This window comes from Homarus americanus, unplaced genomic scaffold (genome assembly GCF_018991925.1).
Source record: "Homarus americanus isolate GMGI-L3 unplaced genomic scaffold, GMGI_Hamer_2.0 scaffold32929, whole genome shotgun sequence".
Taxonomy (NCBI): domain Eukaryota; kingdom Metazoa; phylum Arthropoda; class Malacostraca; order Decapoda; family Nephropidae; genus Homarus; species Homarus americanus.
Window position 1 is genome coordinate 3,959,033 of NW_024737097.1, and position 17,849 is coordinate 3,976,881.

The following is a 17,849-nucleotide window of genomic DNA, read 5'->3' on the forward strand; positions in this document are numbered from 1 at the left end:
GACTTGGCAGTGAATGGCTGGTTCAGGGCAAAATTGACCTGTATTCGTCACCTACGACCCCTGTGTGGTCCGTGGCGTCACCTACGACCCCTGAGTGGTCCGTGGCGTCACCTACGACCCCTGTGTGGTCCGTGGCGTCACCTACGACCCCTGAGTGGTCCGTGGCGTCACCTACGACCCCTGAGTGGTTCTTGACGTCACCTACGACCCTTGTGTGGTTCTTGACGTTACCTACGACCCCTGTGAGGTTCTTGACGTCACCTACGGCCCCTGTGTGGTTCTTGACGTCACCTAAGACCCCTGTGTGGTTCTTGACATCACCTACGACCCCTGAGTGGTCCGTGGCGTCACCTACGACCCCTGAGTGGTTCTTGACGTCACCTACGACCCCTGAGTGGTTCTTGACGTCACCTACGACCCCTGTGTGGTTCTTGACGTCACCTACGACCCCTGTGTGGTCCGTGGCGTCACCTACGACCCCTGTGTGGTTCTTGACGTCACCTACGACCCCTGAGTGGTTCTTGACGTCACCTACGACCCCTGAGTGGTTCTTGACGTCACCTACGACCCCTGTGTGGTTCTTGACGTCACCTACGACCCCTGAGTGGTCCGTGGCGTCACCTACGACCCCTGAGTGGTTCTTGACGTCACCTACGACCCCTGTGTGGTTCTTGACGTCACCTACGACCCCTGTGTGGTTCTTGACGTCACCTACAACCCCTGTATGGTCTGTGACGTCACCTACAACCAGTCTACGATTCTAAGTCGAATAATTAGTTTCATCTTGCTTCTAATTAATCCTTCCTAAAAAGCTGTTTTGATTTTGTCCACCAATTGGTGTATTTCATAAAACAACAAATCTTTCATAATATTTCACTATCTCCCGATATGAAATAAGTTTGCATGTTGATGTGTTGATACTTCGCAACGTGAGTCTGCAAGTGAAACAAAACAAATTAGACTATTATGCCAAGGTAAGGCAAACAGAAAATACCATTACTTTCCAAATTACCTCAAATATATATTGTTTTAGTTTGCATTAATGTATACTGAGTGTATTATCAGTGTATGAGGTTCAGTATAGGAAACTTACACAAGCTAACTAAATGTAGACTTTACACTGACTAAGTATGCTCGTATATATATATAAACTTGCACACTTGCCAATGGAGCAGTTGACGCCGGACACAGTTGGCGCGCACACGCTCTACTTCACCAACCCCGAGATAATATATTATTTCTCATCAACAACCACCTTACAATATGTGACGCTGTGTGACGCTGAAAATATGTTAATTAGGAAAGTTAATTGTAATTTATATCCTCCCGGAGTGATAAATTTAACAATGACAAGTACTGTGGTATGGTGTCAGTGTTGCCAATAATCTTTCCTCCCCCAAAAAACATCCTTAATATCCCATCATTGCCAACGTAAAAAAAAAAAAAAAAAAGCAGGTTAGTTTCACCAATTTTTATTCTGTTTAAGACACAACATAATTATCTTCTCTGGTTACCTGTTTCTTAAGGCCAATTATGTCAGGTAAACAGGTGCCATATTGTCCTTGATAGTAACTTTTTTGGGGTCGCCATTTGCAATCTTCTGGTAGGTAAGGATGCATTGTGGTCATTAATAACAAAATAATAGCTTTCATGATAACAGTGAGACTAACAATTAAAAAATACGTCAAATATCAATAATACTAATAGTTCTTTGTTATATATACTACAAATGGTATTGCTAGTAGGATTTGATTTTTAATTAATGAGTGATAAAGATTAAAACGATATAAATGATTTTGGTTTCGAACAAGCGATATATACCCGAACGTCTCGTCTCCACCCCCTCCCATCTCCACCTTTACCCCCTCCCATCTCCACCTTTACCCCCTCCCATCTCCACCTTTACCCCCTCCCATCTCCACCTCCATCTCCACCTTTACCCCTCCATCTCCACCTTTACCCCTCCATCTCACCTTTCCCCTCCCATCTCACCTTTCCCTCCATCTCCACCTTTACCCCTCCCATCTCCATACCCTCCCATCTCCACCTTTACCCCTCCCATCTCCACCTTTACCCTCCCATCTCCACCTTTACCCCCTCCATCTCCACCTTTACCCCTCCATCTCCACCTTTACCCCCTCCCATCTCACCTTTACCCTGTCTCCACCTTTACCCCTCCCATCTCCACCTCCACCTCTCCATTCCACCTCCACCCTCCCATCTCCACCTTACCCCTCCCATCTCCACCTTTACCTCCTCCTCCCGTCTCCACCTTTACCCCTCCCATCTACCTCCACCTCCCATCTCCACCTTTACCCCTCCCATCTCCACTTTACCTCCTCCCTGTCTCACCTTTACCCCCTCCCATCTCCACCTCCACCTCCCATCTCCACCTTACCCTCCCATCTCTACCTCCTCCCTCCCCTACTCGAGAATATCCAACATAGTCACTTTAATTAGAATTTGTTTACATTGGTGACGTATCAGTGACGCAACAGTACCGTCAACTCTCCCATGCGGTTACTAGTAATGAACGTGTTTACATTGGTGACGTATTATTAAAGAAATTTCTCCATGTTTCTTATTACCAGAGGCTACACATTATTAAAGAATATAGTTTGTTACAGAGAAATTGCCATATACCAGAGGAAATGTGGTTAGATTAGGATAGGTTGGTTTGGTTTGGTTTGGTTTAGGTTGGGTTTGGTTTGGTTTAGGTTGGGTTGGGTTTGGTTTAGGTTGGGTTTGGTTTGGTTTAGGTTGGGTTTGGTTTGGTTTAGGTTGGGTTTGGTTTTTGTTGGGTTGGGTTTGGTTGTTTAGGTTTGGTTTGGTTAGGGTTTGTTTAGGTTGGGTTTGGTTTTGGTTGGGTTTGGTTTGGTTGAGTTTTAGGTTGGGTTTAGGTTTGGTTTGGTTTGGTTTGGTTTAGGTTTGGTTTGGTTTGGTTTAGGTTTGGTTTGGTTTGGTTTAGGTTGGGTTTGGTTTTGGTTGGGTTGGTTTAGTACAGGAAAAGTTAGATATATAGGTTAGGTTAGATAAGTCATACTTGGTTCTGGGGACCCCCACCGTTGGCGACACCAAGTATGTGGGCAGCGCGCCAATATATGAATGGTGTGAACGACTCTGATGCCATTACCAGATAAATATTTTTATACATTAATAATTTCGATCCTAATTGCTGATATATTTTCGTCTTATTAACCTTTTCATTATTATTTAGTATGTAATGTAATTTTCACCTGAATGTACAGTGTGTGTGTGTGTGTGTGTGTGTGTGTGTGTGTGTGTGTGTGTGTGTGTGTGTGTATGTGTGTTTCATGTGTACATTATGGCATGAGAGACAGAGAGAATGACTGTGTGTGTGTGTGTGTGTGTGTGTGTGTGTGTGTGTGTGTGTGTGTGTGTGTGTGTGTGTGTGTGTGTGTGTGTGTGTGTGTGTCCCCCGGGAAGAACCTCATTGTCAGATCTACTTGTGTAACAATACTCCCTCCTGCAACTAGTCTTAGTGGGGTGGGGGGTAGTGAGAGAGGGATAATGATGGAGGAAGTAGAGAGGGAAGGAGCGGGGGGAGGGAGGAGGGAGGAGGTAGTGGGGAAGGAGAGAGAAGAGGGGAGGGAGGAGAAGGTAGCGAGAGGAGAGAGAGGTAAAACAGGCCCCACACGTGCAGGGAACAACGCAGTGCATTCGAGTGTTGCAGAAATTACAATACTTTTTAACTAAACACTAAAAGACGTTGGTTTAATAAGCTTATCTACCGCCAGAACTGATGTTAACAGAGATAGATAGGAAGATATTCAGTAAAACAGTCATAAAAGTTCACAATTAGTTCAATGCAGGAGTACAGTTCAGCATACAATCCAGGAGTATACTTCAGCATGTAGGTATACAGTATATATGACCATAGAAGTATACAATCATCAATGTACTACCTAAACAATGTACTACTTAAACAATGTACTACCTAAACAATGTACTACCTAAACAATGTACTACCTAAACAATGTACTACCTAAACAATGTACTACTTAAACAATGTACTACCTAAACAATGTACTACTTAAACAATGTACTACCTAAACAATGTACTACCTAAACAATGTACTACTTAAACAATGTACTACTTAAACAATGTACTACCTAAACAATGTACTACTTAAACAATGTACTACCTAAACAATGTACTACTTAAACAATGTACTACTTAAACAATGTACTACCTAAACAATGTACTACTTAAACAATGTACTACCTAAACAATGTACTACTTAAACAATGTACTACCTAAACAATGTACTACCTAAACAATGTACTACCTAAACAATGTACTACCTAAACAATGTACTACTTAAACAATGTACTACCTAAACAATGTACTACCTAAACAATGTACTACCTAAACAATGTACTACCTAAACAATGTACTACTTAAACAATGTACTACCTAAACAATGTACTACCTAAACAATGTACTACCTAAACAATGTACTACCTAAACAATGTACTACCTAAACAATGTACTACCTAAACAATGTACTACTTAAACAATGTACTACCTAAAACAATGTACTACCTAAACAATGTACTACTTAAACAATGTACTACCTAAACAATGTACTACCTAAACAATGTACTACTTAAACAATGTACTACTTAAACAATGTACTACCTAAACAATGTACTACCTAAACAATGTACTACCTAAACAATGTACTACTTAAACAATGTACTACCTAAACAATGTACTACCTGTAACAATGTACTACTAAACAATGTACTACTAAACAATGTACTACTTAAACAATGTACTACCTAAACAATGTACTGTACTAGTACTACCTAAACAATGTACTACCTAAACATGTACTACCTAAACAATGTACTACCTAAACAACAAACAATGTACTACCTAAACAGTACTAAACAATGTACTACTAAACAATAAACAAACAATGTACTACCTAAACAATAGCCTACCCTAAACAATGTACTACAATGTACTACCTAAACAATGTACTACTTAAACAATGTACTACCTAAACAATGTACTACCTAAACAATGTACTACTTAAACAATGTACTACTTAAACAATGTACTACCTAAACAATGTACTACCTAAACAATGTACTACCTAAACAATGTACTACTTAAACAATAAGGCAATTCGACCATGGATACCCAACAAAGCCATGGGATACACTAGTAGGGTTCTTGACTTATGCTTGGCTGCTAATCCATAATAATCTAAATTAGTGTATAATGAAACCTACAGTATGAATAATTATATATACCCACACCTGTTAATTATATACCTACACCTGTTAATTATATACCCACACCTGTTAATTATATACCTACACCTGTTAATTATATACCCACACCTGTTAATTATATACCCACACCTGTTAATTATATACCTACACCTGTTAATTATATACCCACACCTGTTAATTATATACCCACACCTGTTAATTATATACCTACACCTGTTAATTATATACCCACACCTGTTAATTATATACCCACACCTGTTAATTATATACCTACACCTGTTAATTATATACCCACACCTGTTAATTATATACCCACACGTTAATTATATACCCACACCTGTTAATTATATACCCACACCTGTTAATTATATACCTACACCTGTTAATTATAAACACACACCTGTTAATTATATACCCCACACCTGTTAATTATATACCCACACCTGTTAATTATATACCCACTCCTGTTAATTATATACCTACACCTGTTAATTAGTATAGATTACCTTGCTCAGTGGACTCTAGGTATGTATTTTAGTACGTAATGTGAAGACGTTTTGGAATACGTGAAAAATAGATACCCCAGTTTATTTCACCTGATGATTAAACACCCCGAACAATAGCCTAAGCTGAGCTACCCTAACCTAACCTAAAATAACATAACCTAAACTAACCTAACCTAAAATAACATAACCTAAACTAACCTAACCTAAAATAACATAACCTAAACTAACCTAACCTAAAATAACATAACCTAAACTAACCTAACCTAAAATAACATAACCTAAACTAACCTAACCTAAAATAACATAACCTTAACTAACCTAACCTAAAATAACATAACCTAAACTAACCTAACCTAAAATAACATAACCTAAACTAACCTAACCTAAAATAACATAACCTAAACTAACCTAACCTAAAATAACATAACCTAAACTAACCTAACCTAAAATAACATAACCTAAACTAACCTAACCTAAAATAACATAACCTAAACTAACCTAACCTAAAATAACATAACCTAAACTAACCTAACCTAAAATAACATAACCTAAACTAACCTAACCTAAAATAACATAACCTAAACTAACCTAACCTAAAATAACATAACCTAAACTAACCTAACCTAAAATAACATAACCTAAACTAACCTAACCTAAAATAACATAGACAAATAATTTGCCGTATGCTAATAGCTTGTCATAGGTTAAAATTATATTCACGTTGACAGGCGGAGGAACTATACCCCCCTTTGCTGGCTGTAGTGACGTAAACAAACACCCAAGAAGGAAGAAGAAAGAGGAAGAAGAGGAGGAGGAGGAGGAGGAAGAAGAGGAAGAGGGGGAAGAGGAGGAAGAAGAGGACTTATCAAGAGGAAGGAAACAGGAAAGGGAAGGTCATCATGACAGGGTTAGACAGCAAAGCGCCCCTCAGAGGAGTAAGGAGAGTTCAATTCGGCATTCTCAGTCCCGATGAAATTGTGAGTGTTATTCCTTTCTCACACACACACACACACACACACACACACACACACACACACACACACACACACACCATACCCTCGTACATTAATAATAAATTTAGGCATCAAATAATATTTATGACGACGAGTACGGAATTTTGGAACACCCTGTATGTTTACATGACGCCATAAATAGTAGGGCCGGGTGATGTTTGTGGTCATAATACAGGCCTAGTCCACCAGAAGGCCCACAAGTAGGCCACAAGTTACTACCAATAATTCTAACTGCTCAGTGGAGACGTGTGTGGTATGTGTGTTGGGGAGTGGAGTTACTTTTAGAACATTGTGTATTTATATTCTGGAAGTGATTTGTTGTAGTGTCTCAAATATAACTTCATGGGTGGGGTGGGTGGGGGGATATCCAGATGAATATATATATATATATATATATATATATATATATATATATATATATATATATATATATATATATATATATATATATATATATATAGAGAGAGAGAGAGAGAGTTTGGTCACCTTTTCTACAGTCTTGCTCTACTTCTACAGTTTTTGGTCTTTTTTCTAAAGTTTTGGGTTATTTTTTTTTAGTTTTTTAGTTTTAGTCACGTTTTCTACAGTTTGGGCCATAATAATTTAAGACCTTTTCTACAGCTTGATTCACCATTCCAAAACTTCTCCCACAGCGTCACATGTCAGTCACCGAAGGAGGCATCAAATACTCGGAGGTGTACGAGAACGGCCGCCCGAAATTAGGTGGGTTGATGGATCCTCGCCAAGGTTGTCTAGATCGTAACACCCGCTGTACGACCTGTGCCGGCAACATGACCGATTGTCCAGGTCACTTTGGTCATCTTAATCTGGCCAAACCCGTCTTTCATGTGGGTTTCCTCACCAAGACTGTCAAGATTATCCGCTGTGTGTGTTTCTACTGTAGCAAGCTGTTGTTTAATACGGTGAGTCGAGTTTTGTTTTACTCTACGTTTCTGTAATGTGTTGTAACTTACTGTATAACCTTCTACTGTAATATAATTTCTATAACTCTCTATTATAATCTACTGTAACCTATTGTAATCCTCGACTGTAACCTACAGGAAAATGTCACAGTATTAAAATGATACAAAATATTACTTTGGCTTTATAAAGAACAACAACAACACAATCTCTCTGCCACAACAACAACACAATCTTCCTTCCTCCTGCAGCAACACCCCAAGATAAGAGAGATCGTAACCAAGTCGAAAGGTCAGCCCAGGAAGAGACTGTTACACGTGTACAATCTTTGCAAGGGGAAGATGATCTGTGAAGGAGGGGACGAGGTGGACATAACCAAGGACCCAGACGACCCAACCAAGATTAAGAAAACGCAAGGACATGGTGGTTGTGGGAGGTAGGGATGGATGGAGAGATAGAATGAGAATAAAATCGTTATATAAGGTCAGGTATACAGACGATGTACTACAGAGCAACATATATATTACAGGTATCAACCCAATGTGAAGCGAGTGGGCCTTGAGCTGGTAGCGGAGTGGAAACACGTCAACGAGGACACGCAGGATCGGAAACAGTCCGTCACGGCAGAGAGAGTCCACGAGATATTCAGGCATATCTCTGGTGTGTGGGTGTGGTTGTGGGTTACTTACTTAAACAAACCAACAAAGTATTGATTCTTCATTCACGTCCACTACTGTATTAAATATCCTAGCACTATCCTAACGTATCCCCTCCCCCCCTTAATTAATCATTAGGGTGTTTTAATCATCAGGTGCAATAAGCTGGGGATCCTAATCTTCATAAGATTCATTACTTGTTACTGATGTGTTATAGATGAAGACTGTTACTTGCTGGGGATGGATCCTAAGTTCGCCCGCCCTGACTGGATGATCATGACAGTACTGCCCGTGCCGCCGCTGCCAGTCCGACCGGCCGTGGTGATGTATGGTTCAGCCCGTAACCAAGACGACCTCACGCACAAACTCGCAGACATCATCAAATCCAACAATGAACTGATCCGTAATGAACAGTCTGGCGCAGCCGCTCACGTCATCGCGGAGAACATCAAGAGCTTACAGTTTCACGTCGCTACCATGACGGATAACGACATGCCCGGTATGCCCAGGGCTCTGCAGAAATCTGGACGTCCGCTCAAGGCTCTCAAATCACGCCTGAAGGGTAAGGAAGGCCGGATACGAGGTAACCTGATGGGTAAGAGAGTGGATTTCTCCGCCCGGACGGTTATCACAGCCGACCCCAACCTACGGATCGACCAAGTGGGAGTCCCTCGCTCCATCGCTCAGAACCTCACCTACCCAGAGATTGTCACACCCTTCAATATCACCAAGTGAGTTCATGGTCTTCTTCTTACTCATGTTATTGTTAAATCATCATCGCTAATTAGAAACCGAAACGATTTATTTACCCATAAGTTAAAGGTACAATTCATACAGTATGGTTTTCACATGTTGGGTTATATAGGTTTAAGCAAATGACATAATTTAGTCACATTCACCATCATCAATTCTCTCTTACAGGATGATGGAGCTGGTTAAGAGAGGTAACAATCAGTACCCAGGAGCTAAATATATAATGAGGGATAACGGTGCCCGTATTGACCTCCGCTATCACCCAAAACCCTCCGACCTCCACCTTCAGTGTGGGTATAAGGTGGAGCGACACATTACCGACGGTGACCTGATCATCTTCAACAGGCAACCTACCCTACATAAAATGTCCATGATGGGTCACAAGGTCAAGGTAGGTCACAGAGGGTTATAAGGTCGTGGTGGGTTACAGGGTTATGATAGATCTCAGTCATGATAGGTCAATGAAAAGGGGGTTTAAATAGTCATATCATTATCCCACAGGTGTTACCGTGGTCCACCTTCCGCATGAACCTATCCGTGACGTCGCCATACAACGCGGACTTCGACGGGGATGAAATGAACCTCCACGTGCCTCAGAGTATGGAGACCCGCGCGGAGATCGAGAACCTCCACCTTACCCCCAGAATGGTCGTCACCCCGCAATCTAATAGACCAGTCATGGGTATTGTGCAGGACACCCTAACTGCTGTCCGTAAGATGACCAAGAGGGACGTGTTTCTTGATAAGGTAAGGCAATAGGTGGGTGCATCTCTCTCGCTCATTGGCTAACTTCAGTAGTTTTGTTGGTGTTATGTTCCATTTTATGTGTCCTGTGTCCTACTTGTTGGAGATAAGTGATATAGATGTCTCTTACCTGTTGGAGATAGATATTGCAGATATGTCCTATTTGTTGGAGATAGGTGATGTGTCCTCCTCCCTACAGGCTGAAATGATGAACCTCCTCATGTTCCTGCCAATCTGGGATGGCCGGATGCCTCACCCGGCCATACTCAAACCTAAACCGCTGTGGACAGGCAAGCAGCTCTTCTCCCTCATCATCCCAGGTAACTTGAACCTGGTGAAGACCCACGCCACTCACCCTGACGACGAGGACGACGGCCCCTACAAGTGGATCTCTCCTGGGGACACCAAGGCAAGACCCAGATTACACACCTCGACTTATTTCACATAATGATTAAATATCCTAATGCTACCAAGAGGAATTAGGTTAGGTTATCATTAGGGTGATTAATCCTTAGTTGAAATAACCTAAGTCCCCCAAGTAGTGTTAGGTTGGTTAATCTTCAGGTGAAATAAGTTGGGAAACCTAATCTTCATAAGGTAAAAATTTAGTGCATTACTCACTAAGGTATTATAGTACATAGATGACTTGATGATTAGACACCTCAGCTTACATCACATAATGGTTCAACATAATAAAAGTTATTTGGAGAGTTAGGTTAGGTTTTAGTTAGGTTAAGGTAAATAGTTAAGTGTTAACCTTGATGAGTTTTGCAGGTGCTGGTGGAACACGGGGAGCTCATCATGGGTATCCTGTGTAAGAAGACCCTTGGGGCTTCCTCGGGGTCCATGATGCACTTGTCATGGATGGAGCTGGGTCATGAGATCGCTGGTCGCTTCTACGGTAACATCCAGACTGTGGTCAACAATTGGCTACTGCTGGAGGGTCACAGTATTGGCATCGGTGACACCATCTCCGACCCCAACACCTACAGGGTCATCCAGGACACCATCAAGAAGGCCAAGGAGGACGTGATAGAGGTGATCCACAAGGCTCACAACGACGAGCTGGAGCCCACACCCGGCAACACACTCAGGCAGACCTTCGAAAATCAGGTCAATCGCATCCTCAACGATGCCCGTGACAAGACTGGAGGCTCTGCCAAGAAGTCGTTGACGGAGTATAACAACCTGAAGGCCATGGTGGTGGCAGGGTCCAAGGGCTCCAACATTAACATCTCTCAGGTTATTGCTTGTGTGGGGCAGCAGAATGTTGAGGGTAAGAGGATTCCCTTCGGATTTCGCAAGAGAACATTGCCTCACTTCATCAAAGATGACTACGGTCCAGAATCTCGTGGTTTCGTAGAGAATTCCTACCTGGCCGGCCTTACACCCTCAGAGTTCTACTTTCATGCCATGGGAGGTCGCGAGGGTCTAATTGATACCGCCGTTAAGACCGCCGAGACGGGCTACATCCAGCGGCGCCTGATCAAGGCCATGGAGAGTGTGATGGTCAACTATGATGGCACGGTGAGGAACAGTGTCAGTCAGGTGATCCAGCTCAGGTATGGAGAGGACGGCCTTGCGGGAGAGTTCGTTGAATTCCAGAATCTGCCCACTATCAAACTCTCCAATCGACGTTTTGATGATCGCTATCGCTTCGAAGCGTCCAACGAACGCTACTTGAGGAAGCTCTTCACGGAGGAGGTGGTGCGAGAGATCCTGGGCTCCCCTGACGCCATCAACATCCTGGAGGGTGAGTGGCAGCATCTGCAAGAGGACAGACAGACCCTCCGACAGGTCTTCCCCAAGGGTGACACTAAGGTAAACTGTTCTACCACAAGAATTCTCTATAATCACACCATAAAGTCTCGGAGGAGTAAGGCAGTTATCTCACTTGTTCATAAACTTTGCCACAATGCACAGAAGTACTTCTCAAAAAAGGAATTATTATTCCTTTTTGTTTCATAATTTTATTGAATTCACTGACACACTGTACATGACATATCAACTGTAACAAGAGTTAAATATATGGTTAGTATCATCATAGTCTTATAAAAGACGACCATAATTATTAGCTGCTAAGATAAACAAATAATATATAACTCACACGTGTTGGCACAGGTGGTGTTGCCGTGTAACTTGGAGCGGATGATCTGGAACGTGCAGAAGATCTTCCACATCAACAAGAGGACCCAGACAGATCTATCACCTGTGCGGGTGGTGGAGAGTATCCAGACGATGCTGGATAAGTGTGTCATTGTGTCCGGCAACGACCGCATCAGCAAGCAGGCCAATGAGAATGCCACCTTCCTGTTCCAATGTTTGGTGAGGTCCACACTGTGCACCAAGAAGGTTGCCGAGGAATACAAACTCACCACAGAGGCTTTCAACTGGCTTATAGGAGAGATCGAGACCAGATTCAACCAGGCCACCGTGAGTAATGGTTCATCCTTCCTGTAGAGATTGATAGATAGATAGGTAGGGAAATAGATAGAACAGAAAGATACTCGGTAAAAATACTCATACAAATGACACTGATGTAGCATGATCATAAACAGTGTAGGTATAAAAATAATGTACACAGACAATGTAAGTACTACTGTATACAAAAAAAGTCATCAGGGACTAGCCGTAAAATATCAGAATTAGTGTGGTCATGACATTATTTTGTCTTTTACAATAACAGATGTGTGTCTGTACAGTAAGTTAATGTTATGTGTCTTGGTGGTACTGTACTTCAGGCAGTGCCGGGAGAGATGGTGGGTGCCCTGGCTGCTCAGTCCCTGGGAGAACCTGCCACACAGATGACCCTCAACACTTTCCACTTCGCCGGCGTCTCCTCCAAAAACGTAACCCTGGGTGTGCCCCGCCTCAAGGAGATCATCAACATCAGCAAGAAACCCAAGGCGCCCTCCCTCACCGTGTTCCTGGTGGGCGCCGCTGCCAGGGACGCCGAGAAGGCCAAGAATGTCCTGTGTCGCATGGAGCACACCACCCTCAAGAAGGTCAGCTCACTTTTCATGGCTTAGAATGATTTAGATTACACACACCTAAAGTGAGACTGTCATTTAGGTTGTCAGAAGTTAAGTCGGAGATTCTTGTAATATTTTTGATAGATAACCACCCTAGACACATGATAACCACCCTAGACACACGATAACCACCCAAGACACATGATAACCACCCTACACCTATGATAACCACCCAAGATATCTTTTAATCACCAATACCTGAACTGTACCTTGATCGTTCTCTCTACAGGTGACCTCGAACACAGCCATCTACTACGATCCAGACCCTCAGAACACAGTGGTGGCGGAGGACCAGGAGTTTGTTAATGTCTACTATGAGATGCCTGACTTCGATGTTTCTAGGATCTCCCCCTGGTTGTTGAGGATTGAACTGGATAGGAAGAAGATGACAGGTAGGATGGAGGATTGAACAGGAAAAGGAAGGTAATATGTAGACAGAAAGTATGAAGGATTAAACTGGATAGGAATAATATGAGAGGAAGGATAAAGGAATCAAAAGAGAGAGAAAATCTTAGTAGCCTGTAGATATCTTTCTGTTGACAACATAAGACGTTAAGTTAGACGTATTTCTACTAACAATATAATAGTAGATTTCTAACAAGACAATCATTGACTACACCAGATAAGAAGTTGACAATGGAACAAATCTCCCAGAAGATCAACTCAGGGTTCGGCGACGACCTCAACTGTATCTTCAACGATGACAACGCTGAAAAACTGGTACTGAGGATTCGTATTATTGTGGGCGATGACAAGTTGACTGACGAACCCGAAGAGCAGGTTAGTTTGTGTGCACATGGTCATTTAATACCTCCCCCTTGATTACGATACTGACCTCCTGTAGTATAATCCCATGAGTACAATGCTGGCCTGAGTACAACAAATTTATTCCTGGAGTACCAATAATTTAACCCCTTGATTACAGTAGCTTCACCCCTTGAGTTTGGTGTTTTACCCAATCAAATACAATACTTTATTCAGGTGAGTATGATGGCTTTATACTCTCTATGGGATTAATGGGAAAGTGATTCAGTTTTGTGTCTTGTAGGGTGACAGTGTGTTGAAAGTTGTAATTGTAAGTGTGAGTGATGAAAGTTGTAATTGTAAGTGAGTGATGAAAGTTGTAATTGTAAGTGTGAGTGATGAAAGTTGTAATTGTAAGTGTGAGTGATGAAAGTTGTAATTGTAAGTGTGAGTGATGAAAGTTGTAATTGTAAATGTGAGTGATGAATGTTGTAATTGTAAATGTGACTGTTGTATGCTGTTTTTGTACATTGACTTCATCATTCAGGTGGACAAGATGGAGGACGACACCTTCCTGAGGTGTATTGAGGCGAACATGCTGAACGACCTCACCTTGCAGGGCATCGAGTCCATCTCCAAGGTGTACATGCACTTGCCACAGACCGACGAGAAGAAACGAATCATCATCAACGAACCTGGTGAATTCAAGGCCATAGCAGAGTGGTTGTTGGAGACTGACGGCACAGCACTCATGAAAGTCCTCTCTGAGCGCGACGTCGATCCCATAAGGACGTCCTCCAATGACATCCTGGAGGTATTCGAGGTCTTGGGAATCGAGGCGGTGAGGAAGTGTATCGAGAAGGAGATGAACGCCGTCCTCATGTTCTACGGTCTGTACGTCAACTACCGACACCTGGCTCTGCTGTGTGACGTCATGACCAGCAAGGGCCACCTCATGGCCATCACCCGCCACGGCATCAACAGGCAGGACACCGGAGCCCTCATGAAGTGCTCTTTTGAGGAATCCGTCGACGTGTTGATGGAGGCTGCGTCACATGCGGAGGTCGACCCCATCCGTGGCGTCTCAGAGAACATCATGCTGGGTCAACTACCGAAGATTGGGACTGGAGCCTTTGACCTGGTACTCGATGACGAGAAATGCAAACTGGGCATGGAGGTGCCCATGCCCGGGGCAGCAATGATGCTCCCCGGCAGCATATTCAGCGAGGCATCACCCTCCTCAGGAATGACGCCCGCCCAGACCCCATGGGCATCTAACTCTACACCCTCCATGTCGCCATACGGAGGTTGGACGCCTGGAGTGGGCAGTGGCATGACTCCTGGTGGTCCGGCTTTCTCCCCTGCAACTGCCGCTGAAACCACTGGTCTCTCCCCCGGATACTCCCCAGCTTGGTCCCCCCAGCCAGGCAGTCCGGGGTCCCCAGGAGGCATGAGCCCTTACTTCCCCAGCCCGGCGAGTGCTGTGTCACCGTCGTATTCACCCTCCTCCCCAGCCTATCAACCCACCTCACCCAGCCTCACCCCAGCATCTCCTGGCTACTCCCCAACATCCCCAACCTACAGCCCCACCAGCCCCCAGTACTCCCCAGCCTCTCCCCAGTACTCCCCCACAAGCCCCTCATACAGTCCAACCTCTCCCTCCTATTCCCCAACCTCCCCTTCTTACTCCCCAACCTCCCCTTCTTACTCCCCAACCTCCTCCCCTTCCACTCCCCAACCTTACTCTCCAACCTCTCCATCTTACTCCCCAACTAGTCCTTCCTACTCCCCAACCTCCCCAAGCTACAGTCCCACTTCCCCCTCTTACTCCCCAACCAGTCCTTCCTACTCCCCAACCTCACCATCTTACTCCCCGACATCTCCGTCATATTCGCCAACCTCCCCGAGCTATGCACCCAACTACTCCCCATCATCCCCGGGCTACTCCCCAACCAGTCCTTCTTACTCCCCAACCAGCCCCTCATACTCCCCAACTTCACCGCAGTACTCACCAGCGTCACCCTCCTACTCTCCAACTTCTCCCAAATACTCCCCAACGAGCCCAAACTACTCCCCGACAAGTCCGACTTACTCCCCCGGTTCGCCGTCCTACTCCCCAACATCACCCAAGTACTCCCCAACGAGCCCCACTTACTCGCCGACCTCGCCATCCTACTCCCCATCTTCCCCAAAGTACTCGCCAACCTCTCCGAATTACTCGCCAACTTCGCCAAAGTATTCGCCCACTTCGCCAACATGCAGCCCCTCTAGTCCCCAATACAGCCCAACTAGTCCCAAATATTCCCCAACCTCACCTACTTATAGTCCCAGCAGTCCCAAATATTCCCCAACTTCCCCAACTTACAGCCCTAGTACTCCTGGTTATAGCCCCTCCTCCCCAGTCTACTCCCCAAGTCTAGCTGAGGATGATGAGGAAGATCGACAAAAGAAACAAAAGAAAAAGAATAAGCGCTAACTAAAACAAAAAACAAAAGCCAAACAGTTCTTTTTTTTTCAATGTATCTCTTCTACACACGTTTATTATCTTTTTATTATCATCTATTTATTCACCATTCTCACATTATCTACCGTACTGTATCTGATTCAACTATATATATTTTTTTTTTTTCATCGATCCCGTCTTTCTAAACTTCATTCAATTTTTATGGGGAAGGGGAAATGGTTGAGTGTAAACATGGTGATGACCTGAGCCAGTGACAGTAACAAAACCAGTGACAGTAAAACAAGAGATAGTGTCAGAAACAGCTACAGTACTGCAGTTGTTTATAAAGGTCACTAGTCTGTTTTATATTGTATTTAACATTAGTGGGGTACAATCCTAGTGATATTTCCATATCAAGAGCTTCCATTGGTGCCTTCTATAGTCATATCAAGAGCTTCCATTGGTGCCTTCTATAGTCATATCAAGAGCTTCCATTGGTGCCTTCTATAGCCATTTCAAGAGCTTCCATTGGTGGCTTCTATAGTCATATCAAGAGCTTCCATTGGTGCCTTCTATAGCCATTTCAAGAGCTTCCATTGGTGGCTTCTATAGTCATATCAAAAGCTTCCATTGGTAGCTTCAAGTCACATCAAAAGTTTTCATTGGTGGATTCAAGAAACCTCATAATTATCCTGGTGGTTCTCTAGAAGGATTCATGGGTGTTTCCTTACAAGGATTCATGGGGCTTTCCTTACAAGGATTTACCTGTAATAAGGGTTTGCATTTGTAACTTTAGGTAATATATCCCTCAACTTATTGTAACCATTCACAAGAGAGTAGTTCCTCCTGTGCATATTGTTATTATTGTTATGCCATTTTAAGACAAATATATTTCTCTCACATTATCTTACCTACATCATCTGTATGCCTCTCAGAGAAAAGGTTAATGGCTTCAATTTTTTAGTTTCTTAAGATAATTTCTCTGAATTAAGACATAGGACAGAAACTTGTGTATGTGTACCACTCACTCTTTCTCAATGTGTTGTAGATATCTCTCTTAGTAGGTCATTAAAGTTTAGTGTGTGCTGCAGGACCTAATACTGTACTGTATACATTAGATTAGCATATGGTTACTAGTGTATGTATGTAACAGTAGTATTTTGGAAGTTAATTACATTACTGTTGTTGGTAGTGAACCTCACCTCACCACCTCAAGCAGCACTTAACATCATTTCTAGTGTGTTCAATTCAAGTGTTGTGTGCATTTATTATCATATTACATCATGAAATAATCAATGTATGTGTTTAAAAAGGTTTATTTTCATTCACGTGTGTGCTTGTACAGTATTACGTATTTTGTTGACAACATTTCCTTGGGAATGAATCTCCAGTTATATAGTGGGAGTCAATGTGAAAATATGACTCATCTTAAGGCCGTACAAAAAAGGTGTACTCGGAGGTCCATTGTAACGTCCTGGATGTCATAAAAGGAGAAAATTACACATGTGTTGGCATTACCAATTATATACTTGCTGAGTTTCATACAATGCTATTAAGCTTCTCATTAATCAATAAATTGTTACATTCACATCACCATTACACAAATGAGAACTGTAAAATTCATTATTCTTACTACAAAAATATATATAAAAATATAGTTTCAAAGACAAATTTCTAAAATATCCTTATAATATAAAGTTAAAACTAATCACCAATATGGAGACACCTTGTTTATACATAACCTTCAAGAACATTTCCCTAGACAAGAC

General features: G+C 42.8%; 1 protein-coding gene across 1 annotated transcript; it reads left to right on the forward strand.

Annotated features, from left to right (window-relative positions):
- Window positions 1–1,180: 1,180 nt before the first annotated feature.
- Window positions 1,181–17,580, forward strand: LOC121873163 (DNA-directed RNA polymerase II subunit RPB1-like). The gene is made up of 15 exons (XM_042376489.1): window positions 1,181–1,455; window positions 6,503–6,751; window positions 7,441–7,710; window positions 7,960–8,144; window positions 8,238–8,368; window positions 8,582–9,095; window positions 9,286–9,508; window positions 9,619–9,864; window positions 10,061–10,270; window positions 10,636–11,682; window positions 11,983–12,294; window positions 12,603–12,866; window positions 13,123–13,285; window positions 13,516–13,673; window positions 14,185–17,580. The coding sequence occupies exons 2-15, from the start codon at window positions 6,674–6,676 to the stop codon at window positions 16,111–16,113; spliced, it is 5,730 nt and encodes a 1,909-aa protein (XP_042232423.1). The 5' UTR covers window positions 1,181–1,455; window positions 6,503–6,673; the 3' UTR covers window positions 16,114–17,580.
- Window positions 17,581–17,849: the final 269 nt, after the last annotated feature.

Excerpts from the sequence above, each read along its gene's own strand:
- LOC121873163 (XM_042376489.1), top strand. The coding sequence starts at position 6,674 with ATGACAGGGTTAGACAGCAAAGCGCCCCTCAGAGGAGTAAGGAGAGTT. Across the intron at positions 9,096-9,285 it reads ACACCCTTCAATATCACCAA|GATGATGGAGCTGGTTAAGA; the intron begins GTGAGTTCATGG and ends TCTCTCTTACAG. Across the intron at positions 13,286-13,515 it reads GGATAGGAAGAAGATGACAG|ATAAGAAGTTGACAATGGAA; the intron begins GTAGGATGGAGG and ends TGACTACACCAG.